The sequence below is a fragment of the Dendronephthya gigantea genome, unplaced genomic scaffold, assembly GCF_004324835.1.
Source record: "Dendronephthya gigantea isolate DGI-Jeju-01 unplaced genomic scaffold, DenGig_1.0 000143F, whole genome shotgun sequence".
Taxonomy (NCBI): domain Eukaryota; kingdom Metazoa; phylum Cnidaria; class Anthozoa; order Malacalcyonacea; family Nephtheidae; genus Dendronephthya; species Dendronephthya gigantea.
The window spans coordinates 52737-63279 of NW_021163153.1; the positions used below are offsets into that span (position 1 = coordinate 52737).

Below are 10543 nucleotides of genomic sequence, written 5' to 3' on the forward strand. Positions count from 1 at the left end.
CAATGTCGAAAGGAAGAGACAACGTAAGGCTAAATTTATATTTTTCTTTCTTCTATTTCCTAGGGTAATTTTATCTTCATGATTTTATTTCTTCAGCAGAATGTGACTATGTACCCAAAGGAAAAGGAAAGGAAACGTCCGGCAGACGACGCTTCTTCGACTGGGTATTTGCTTTTATTTTTTCATTTATAAACTGATAAAGTGCATGTTAAAAACCGTTAAAAATTTAGAATAAAGACCCTGGGTACGAGGTTGTAAAAATGTTTGGTTTACATTTGATATTGTATGTATGCATGTAGCTATTTCCGTTTTTTTAGTGCTGAGAAAAGCGCTCCGAAAATAACAACCATATCCGTAACGGAATCTTCACCGAACAGCAAAGACGACGAAGAAAGGCGAAATTCGGCAGTGGCTAATTCTACCAAGGAGGGAAGCGTCGAAATAACAAAATCAGGAGGCGCAGTAAGTGTATCGTTTCTTCTTTCTTCTTAAGTAAATTCCACTTATTTTTCATAACATTTCTTCTAAAGGAGGAAACCAGGGACCCAAATGAAAGTCAGATAAATGATGAATCTTCCAGGTACTATTTTGTACAAAGATTTTTCCATATAGCGTCATGTTAACTCCGCCGAAGTATCTTCTTTTTGATTTTGAATATCTGTAATGTCTATTTCCAGTTTGCTTAGTAACGATTTGGATGTTCCAGTCGTAATAACAATAACGGAATCTTCGGAGAAACACAATGAGGAGGAAAGGCAAAATTCCGCAGTGGATAATATTACCGATGAAGCAATGACGAAATCAGGAGGCGAAGTAAGCCGTGTATCATTTCAATATTTGCTTTCCTCTCTTCACCAGTAAAAGTAGGTTCTACTTAATTCTGATCATTTAATTTCTTCTTCAACAGGAGGCTACCATCGACCAAAGTGAAAGCCAGGCGGATAATGAATTTTCTAGGTATTTGTTTACGCTATATTTTCTCACGTAGCTTCGAGGCAGCAGTAGCTGTCTTGCATGTTGTATCTATCCTTGTCTATTTATATTTTTTAGTGACGAGAAAGCCATTGAAAGAATCGATGCATCCGGCGAATGTTACAAGAACGATGCAATGACTCCAGTTTTCTCTTGGAGTAAATCCGCCTATACAAGTCAGGAACTAGTTTGTATACTAATAAATGATTATCCAATTGAGGAAACTTGCGCATCGCAGCCAATTAACGTCTCTCACAATGCCTCTTTCCTGGTCGGCACAAATTATTTGGAACACCCTGATGACATAAAGTGTGACGACATGGGTTCTTGGAAGCACAACGGCTCTCCAAAGCGTCTTTTCCATGTGAAGAGAGATCCAAACGGTGTGTTAACAGAAATACAACGCTTAGATGTAACGGTGCCTAAACATGCCGCACTAAAAGATAACATTTACGAATTGAGAAGGGCCTATTACAGAAACTGTTCGGACAAGACTGTCCGGAAGATAGTATCTAAATTATATGGTACGTACTAGGACTACCGGCCATCCGGCTTTATGAATAATATACAATTGTATTCTTAATCACAGAAATTTCAGAAATATTTCCCTAGAACCGGAAAGGAATGTTAACGTATTTTTTATGTAAACTCACACCTAATTAATGTTTTCGCCATTTTGCAAAACATTACATCTTTGTTGCGTTGTCCAAATACACCCTCTGAAAAAGTGATATACTGAACCATACATCCACCCCCATATTTACTTCATCACACTAGAAATACATGCATGCACAACCCCTCGTCATTTCAACCCAAACAAATAATTTGATGAGTTTTCCAGACCTACGCTTATATTATGAAGTATAAACATCCTATATATTAGCGTCCCGAGTATTCTTGTAACTTGCAAAGCTCAGCACCCAACAATTTACGTTTGCGCTAAAAGAGTAATGGACCTACGAAAGATCGCCTCTAGATGGGTTAGATATGCAATATATTCGCTTGGTATATGAATTGTTATTCTCTTTTTGTAGATAACTGTGGTGCACAACTTCCAAATGTGCTTATTCAGTATTTGTTCGATGATAAAGAACACGAAATAAAACACGTTATGCCCCACGGAAACTCAAAAACCAAGTCTTCGTACCGGCGGGTACTATCAAGCACCAGAAAGCGAATGAAACAGTCCATACTTGACAGGGGAAAGACAGCCAAACAAACCCTTGATGAAGTGTACTGTACATCTGGAGACGTTATAAAGGCAAGATCGATTGGCCAACTACCAAGAGGGCCCAGCGATTTATATTATGCAAGACACTCTGCAAAGAAGATGCCCAATTCTAGTCCGTTGCTTGATCAAAGCAAGAAAAGCGAAGCCAAGGAAACTAGTCAACCTGCAAGTATAGATAGTATGTGGACGCTTCTGGAACGTGCAAAGAGGGAAGAACAGTCAAAAGAAGATGTGTTCATACGCGAATGCTCAATTCACCCTAACCTGTTTGTAGTTCTTGCAAACGATCGACAACTTGATGAGGTTGCAAACTTCTGTACGCACCCAAGTGAACACAGTGTTTTCGGAATTGATCCAACTTTTAATATATTTGACCGAAATATTAGCCTTACGGTTACTACATACAGAAATCTGAAATTGGTCAACCCCAAAACCGGTAAACAACCAGTGTTTGTTGGACCGTTGCTCATGCATCAGAAAAAGGACTGGAAAACCTTTTCCAAATTTGCACACTCATTGGTTACTCTTAAACCAGAGTTAGATGCAGTCCTTGCATGCGGTACGGATGGTGAAAGAGCGCTCGTCAATGGTTTCAAACGAAATATGCGTTTTGCGGTATTTCTACGATGCTTTCTACATTTTAAAGCTAATATTGAGAGAGAGCTAATTTCGAGAGGAATTACAGGGAATGCTAAGAAAGAATTCGTGTGCGAAATATTTGGAAAACAAGAAGGAGACATTAAATATTTCGGACTTGTTGATTGTGAATCAGAAGAAGAATTCGACGAAAAACTGCAACAGCTTCAACCGATTTGGGAAGAAAGGGAGATTGTAACTGAAAACAAAGAGAGGAAGCAAACAATGTTCGAGTGGTTTAAACGCGAAAAGGTAAGAGACCAATTCTTACGAAACAACCGTTACATTACGCCAATAGCGTAGGCAGCGCAATATATCCAAGTAATTGTTACCCTTGTAATTTTTGTCACCTTTCTAATATGAACACTACTCTAAATAGACAGCTCTCTAATGTTCGTTACCAATTGTGGAATTGTTGTGGAATGAGTTATTAGTTCCTAGAGTTCCCATGCACATTTGCATAGATTTTCCTTTCTTAATTTCCTTTCTCGACCTGCTTGGATATTAATTGTTCATTCATTTTAAATGGTCCGCGTATATATTAAATGCATACAGTAACCAAATACAGCGGACGCTTTTTAGGCACAGGATATCAAGGACTCGATGCTGAGACCGATCAGAACAGAAGCAGGGCTTGGTAACCCACCATCCGAATACACGAACAACGACCCTGAAGCTGCAAACTTCATCATAAAGCATGGGCTGCACTTCAACCCAAACAAACCCCACGAGTTTATTGAAAATGTCAAAGAAATTATCTTAACACAACAAAGAAATGAAGATCGTGCGGTATTTGGAAAAGGTCCGTATCGAGTACGAGAAGGTTTCACCCATTTGTCCGTTGATGACGTAGAAAGAAGCAGTTTAAGTCACGCTCAAATGGAAAAAAGATTGGCTGATTTCAACAAAGCAAAAATGGACAGCAGGGTTGACGTCGTCAGTCCAACCCCTCAAGACCAAGAGGTAAATTTATTTGTTTCCTATTAACTTTTTTTTGTAAATATAATTACGCAATTAAGCTTGCAGCTGCAATATAATATTTTAACCATCCATCCATCCATCCATCCCCCCCATCCCCATCCATCCATCCATCCACCATCCATCCATCCATCCATCCATCCATCCATCATCCATCCATCCATCCATCCATCCCCATCCATCCATATCCATCCATCCATATCCATCCATTTATTTATCTATCTAATAATCTAGGACGAACCCACGTCGCGTTTAAGTGTCACAGCTAATGAAAGCGGGATAACAACAGTACCTCAACCGATACTTGAAGCGATGTTCGAAAGGGCCTCTAACTTGTTAGCGGTGCCGGGAAAAGTTATTCCAAAGCCTGGTGCTGACGATGGATCATTCGTAGTGGCAGGATTATCCAACAACATACATTGTGTAAATCCTGGCAAAGGTGGTTCTCTCTCCTGCGATCGCAGCTGCATAAATTATGCGACCAAAATTTGTGAACATACACTAGCTGTCGCACAGGTGAGAGGCACATTGAGCGAGCTGCTGACGTGGTTCAAGAGAAGAAAGAAGCGGCCTGCAATGATGGAGATGGTCGAACAGAGTGGCCCCAAAACTGCAGGAAGGAAGCCGTCACAAAGAAAGCGGACCAATGTTAAACGGCCTACAGTCAACGAATACGTCGACCTGTTACGTCCTCCAACATCGCAAATGTTACCCGATGTGCCGTCCACAATTCAACACGCAAGCATTCCTTCAACCAATATTTATACCCAACCTCCAACATTCTCCTCTGTTGAAAGAATGACACAAGTAATGCCAACGGCCCCCGATACAAGTACCTTCCAAACTGATTATCCCTCGATGGCTACAGGTTTTCCTATTCCTGGCAGTTACAGTATTCCGCAACAATGCACAAACCAGCACCTTTCGGAAAATTTCCAGTTTTCTCCAGTGTCGTCGGTCACTTTAAGTGATCAATCACACATGAATGCCCAAGGGTCAGTAGGATTACCAGAAAGCTATTTTTATTTGAAATGGGTCGAAGGAACCAGAGTGTCCAAATGCTATGGATGTGATGGGGTTATTCAAAACCCCCCGACTCATCGCCCGGATGATTTGATCATTGTTTGCCGCGATATGCGAGAGTACAGAGACAGGTTAACTGGACAACGACAAAAGAGTAACACTGTTCAGAACGTGCATTTCCACCTGTACAAAGAATGCGTGATAAGAAGATATCCAAACTTTCACGTAGGTCTCCTGAAGATTGATGGCTTTCAAATTAATCACCTGCAACCAGAACACCTCCAGCGTTTAGCTACCAATTTTGGTTGGAATCTCTACCGTTAACGTTTCTACACGCATGAATTCGTTTATTTCAACGATCTAAATAACATAAAGTGGCTCTGATGCAAAGATTAGTGAAACACTTTTTCAGACTGACACATTCTCAGACTGAAACTAGTTAGAAAGGGTTGTTTTCCACTTATTCCGCATTTTTTATTTGCACGTGCATGCAGGGCTGTCGCTAGAAGCTTAATTGAATGTTTACCGTGAGTGAAAACACCGAGCTGATGATGGGACTGTTTCAAATTTTATTCCGTAGTTTTAGTTCGTTCCATTTGGATACTATTATTGATGTTAATTTTTGAAATTGGGGGAAATTTTATATTTAAAAACCTTGTATTACCTTTAATGTGCTAAAACAACCTTGTATTACCTTTTATAAGCTATAGAATGCGATTTTATTGCTGAATGGGATAATATATATACAATTACATAATAAAGTGGTTTTATATGAACGTGTTTATCAAAAATGCACAATTCAAGTTAATGTTGATGTAAAAATTCCGAAGATTCTCATTCCAGGTTTTAAAGATTCCGGAGATTCTAATTCCGGGTTTTAAAGATTCCGGAGATTCTCGTTCCGGGTTTTAAAGATTCCGGAGATTCTCGTTCCGGGTTTTAAAGATTCCGGAGATTCTAATTCCGGGTTTTAAAGATTCCGGAGATTCTCGTTCCGGGTTTTAAAGATTCCGGAGATTTCCATTCAGGGTTTTAAAGATTCCGGAGATTCTCGTTCCGGGTTTTAAAGATTCCGGAGATTCTCGTTCCGGGTTTTAAAGATTCCGGAGATTCTCGTTCCGGGTTTTAAAGATTCCGGAGATTCTCGTTCCGGGTTTTAAAGATTCCGGAGATTCTCGTTCCGGGTTTTAAAGATTCCGGAGATTCTCGTTCCGGGTTTTAAAGATTCCGGAGATTCTCGTTCCGGGTTTTAAAGATTCCGGAGATTCTCGTTCCGGGTTTTAAAGATTCCGGAGATTCTCATTCCGGGTTTTAAAGATTCCGGAGATTCTCGTTCCGGGTTTTAAAGATTCCGGAGATTCTCGTTCCGGGTTTTAAAGATTCCGGAGATTCTCGTTCCGGGTTTTAAAGATTCCGGAGATTCTCGTTCCGGGTTTTAAAGATTCCGGAGATTCTCGTTCCGGGTTTTAAAGATTCCGGAGATTCTCGTTCCGGGTTTTAAAGATTCCGGAGATTCTCGTTCCGGGTTTTAAAGATTCCGGAGATTCTCGTTCCGGGTTTTAAAGATTCCGGAGATTCTCGTTCCGGGTTTTAAAGATTCCGTTCCCCGTTCCCCGTTCCTGGTTCCCCGTTCCTTGATTCCCCGTTCCTGGTTTTAAAGATAGCCTTTCAGAGCGCTTGCAACAATTATTTGGAGAACGAATTGTTGCATTAAACCATGCAGTTGAATGGCCACCGAGATCCCCAGATTTAATTCCGTTAGATTTTTTTCTCTGGGGTTACCTCAAGTCTAAAGTTTATGTGACACCGCCGGCTAATCTGGACGACCTCGAGATGAGAATCCGTTACGAAATGGATGTTCTAAGGCAGGAGAGAACCATGGTTCGTCGTGCTGTTAATAGCGCTAGCATGACTGCTAGGGCTGGTTTATGTATGGAACAAAATGGCGGTCACGTTGAAGATTAAACAGAACAATGTATTTTTGTAAATAAACATCATTGTAAATAAATATTGTTAATAATATCTACGATCAAATGTTCGAAACAATGTTTAAATAAACGCTTTATACGTTAAGTCCCTTGGGGAAATCCGTGTTAAAATTCATGCAAAAATCTTAGCGAGCAAAGACATGACAATGCATAATTAATGAGGCTTTAAAAATGACATTTAAAACGAAAAAGAGAAAATAATCCAAGATTTGGCGGCTGTGCGTTCGGGTTGGTATTGACCAAATGCTTTGAAACTTTGTTAGTTAAAACAACATGTTCCATATTTCCCCTCCATGTAATCAGATTGCATTTTAAACGTGTCATTTTTCGGCGCAAGCTCATTCAAAATGCTTTTCGCTAACAAAATTCTCACTCTACAAATGGTTCTTTTTTCAGACAATTTTGCTGCCAGATAAACCATTGGGCGTTAAACAACTTATTTCCACCACAGGTTTTACCAAGCATTGCGCGCTGATTAATTTAGTGACATTTTTCTAACTGTAAACTTTTTTTGATACACCCTGTACAGAACAAACTGATTAATTAAAATTATCGAATGTACTGGGGTGTTCAGCATTGAAGCCACCACCTGTCAGAACAACATGAATAAACATACCTTAGAATTTGGTTTCGGTAATGAACCATGAAATGCTGTTTTGGAATAAGTCATTACCAGAAATTTGCGACATGATAATTCAGTTGCATTTATACTAATTTGCATTTAATTTTCAGCATAATGGCCGTCAACTTTTACTATAAAATACATATAGTAAATATACAAAACCTAAAAATGCCTTTGCCTTAGACCTTGCCTACTGTTTTCCGACCTCTGGGTCAATAAAACAGCCGTTTCCCAACGTTTTAATGATCGAATTATATACCTTAGGTACTTTTACGTACCAACTGATTGTGAACAAATGTGTATGATTATAGCCTTCGTATTGTTTAAGTTCCTGATAAGACTGATAATATTTTTTAAAGTGATTGCAGTGAGAATCCGAGCCGTACAGAAGAGTCTATACGCAAATACGAAAGACAATATCTTTAACATTTTTTTTTGGTATATTACACGCCAATTCATCAACTACCTGAATCGAGATATTCGAATCAATGTGAGCGATTTTATAAGTTCGTTGACAGAACACGGATAAAACGTTGAGCAATATAATTTTAAATTTGGCAGATTGCAGAAATGCCCAAGCTAAAAAATTTGGTCACCAAAACGTTTCTAAACAGCTGCTCTACCCATTTAGACGTCGGGAAACAGTAGGCAAGGTCTAGGGCAACGGCATTTTTAAGTTTTGTATATTTACCATATGTATTTAATAATAAAAGTTGAAGGCCATTATGCTGAAAGTTAAATGCAAATTAGTATACATGCAAATTATCATGTCGCAAATTTCTGGTAATGTTTTAATTCAGGACTGATAGAGCCTTTTAAACTGTTCCAGATACACGCTGATTATGAGCCGAAGATAGAGTGTAGCACTTTTTTCAATCACTGGGGCAAACAATATATCAACAACATGCATTAAATCAGTGAACAATTCCCAGTGCCAGGTGCCAGGAAGCAGGCGAAGGGGAATAATAAATTGGGAGCCTCCTGCTGTAGATGTTGAGGACCAACATTCAAACAAAGCCCATGTGCAATGGATGCAGAAGGAGTACCGAAAAAAGCACTCAAACATGGGAGTTGTTAAGCAGAAAACGCAATTGACTTTCTCCTTCAGAAGAAAGTTTATAAATGGTGGGAAGTGTTCCCATAGTGAAATTGATGCGAAATACCCCTTTCTTTTTAAAATGATCATGTTAGTATCATTGGTACAATATCTGTGCATAAACATATAATTCGGCACTGGGTAATATAATTGATAAGTTATTTTTATATAACTCTTATAACTCTATATTGATTTTTTATAGTTGCAAGATGAGTATGAACGATTGAATAAAGATTTGGTTGTTAAAAACGTACGTGCATGAGCTTGCACCTAAGATTTTAAAAGTTGCCAGCAAGAAGAAACTGCCTCAACTTGAAGAACTAGTTCAAGCTTGCATAAGAAATGAGAATGAACTAGATGAGGAGAATAGATTGGCAGATGGTAAGTACTGTAATAATGAATAAATATACATACATGCCAATTAAAGTTTATACCAACGTTGCTATCGTACAAAGGCATTTTCCTTCATAATAATATGTTACATATATGTTTTGTGGAATTTTTCATATTGAGCTTGGCTAAACAGATTAATTAATTGATGTGCTGATCCATAAAGAAATTCCCATTGTATGACTGGTCACATAAATGTTGTAATGCTATACTACTTGAGTATCTACTCATTTAAACAAGTACGATCGTACTATAGTGGACCAGGAACTGCGTGACCGAGTTTCTGAACTGCATTGTATTTACAACAATAGAGAGGACAATGTATTTCTAATCGTTTGCGTATTCTTATATATAAGCTGAATATTAATTATATATAGGCTGAATATTAATGATATGTATATATTATTTGCCGCACATATAGTCAAGAATTGCTTGTAACTTGCTTCAACGGTCAAAAGTAAAAATTCGAACTCCGTCAATCGATGCGGAATATTGCTTAGAATAATTGTGCCAAGTTTCATTCCGATCAAACAAGTAATGATAGAGCCTTAGTTTTTTTTTAAAGAGCGTCGCCCACTAACAAGAAGAAGAAGAAGAAGAAGAAGAAGAAGAAGAAGAAGAAGAAGAAGAAGAAGAAGAAGAAGAAGAAGAAGAAGAAGAAGAAGAAGAAGAAGAAGAAGAAGAAGAAGAAGAAGAAGAAGAAGAAGAAGAAGAAGATTAGCAGCGGTTAGGGACTAGTTCCAGGTCCAATAAATATATTCCTACTATCAAAAGTAAATTATTATGCTGTGTGTAGTTTCAATATATTCACCTTATTGTGATTATTCCCATTCTTTATTAACAGAGTCAGAGCAATAAATTAATTATGTAATTTTTTCTTTCTTCCTAAATGAGAAAGTTGTTGTGGCACTTTGTACCTTGCCACACCTTTTGTAAAGGAAAACAAAAAGTAATCCACATCCAGAGAATTTCCTTTATCAGGTATGTAATATACTTTAGTACCTTGTAAATGCTTATCAATGTTATTCAACCACCTTCTGTTGGAGAAATGTATTATCATATACCTGTAAGTGGTCGATCGTGAATAGTTTGAATATGAATACTTTGTTATGATTTTTTTAAACGTTTTTTATTTAAAATGTAGACGGCAGAAAACCCAGAGGTATTGTGAAAGAAAGCCGCCAGCCCCATCAGTCCATACATTATCTTCGTGGAGGACAGTGATAGTCATATACTGAACAAAATGTTCGTTGCAGGGGAAAAGCAAGTCTGTTTGGAAGCAGATAACATTTTTTCAGCAGTATCGTCCCTTTTGTTTTTTTATTATGTTTTTAATTTAGAACACCCGAAACAGTGTTTTAATACTTTCCTTTTTTTACAACGTACTGTTCTAAATATTTTTGACCGGGTAAGAGTGCCAACCAAAGTCTTATTATTCCTAAATGAACTGGAACAGTGAACATTAAATATTTATCAATTATTGGACGAGGTCGAGCAAAATATCGTGATTTGTCGGTGGCGAGCAGATCAATTATTTGCCGATGCCGAAGGCAGAGGCAAATAATTGATCTGCGAGCCACCGACAAATCACGATATTTTGCGAGAAC

At 38.2% G+C, this 10543-nt stretch overlaps 1 protein-coding gene across 1 annotated transcript; it reads left to right on the top strand.

Moving 5' to 3' along the window:
• The first annotated feature begins 2120 nt into the window (after positions 1-2120).
• On the top strand, positions 2121-5334 carry LOC114536703. Its single transcript, XM_028558057.1, has 3 exons — positions 2121-3091; positions 3422-3802; positions 4052-5334. The coding sequence occupies exons 1-3, from the start codon at positions 2150-2152 to the stop codon at positions 5162-5164; spliced, it is 2436 nt and encodes an 811-aa protein (XP_028413858.1). The 5' UTR covers positions 2121-2149; the 3' UTR covers positions 5165-5334.
• The last annotated feature ends 5209 nt before the right edge of the window (positions 5335-10543 follow it).

Excerpts from the sequence above, each read along its gene's own strand:
- LOC114536703 (XM_028558057.1), top strand. The coding sequence starts at position 2,150 with ATGAAACAGTCCATACTTGACAGGGGAAAGACAGCCAAACAAACCCTT. Across the intron at positions 3,092-3,421 it reads AGTGGTTTAAACGCGAAAAG|GCACAGGATATCAAGGACTC; the intron begins GTAAGAGACCAA and ends GACGCTTTTTAG. Across the intron at positions 3,803-4,051 it reads CAACCCCTCAAGACCAAGAG|GACGAACCCACGTCGCGTTT; the intron begins GTAAATTTATTT and ends CTAATAATCTAG.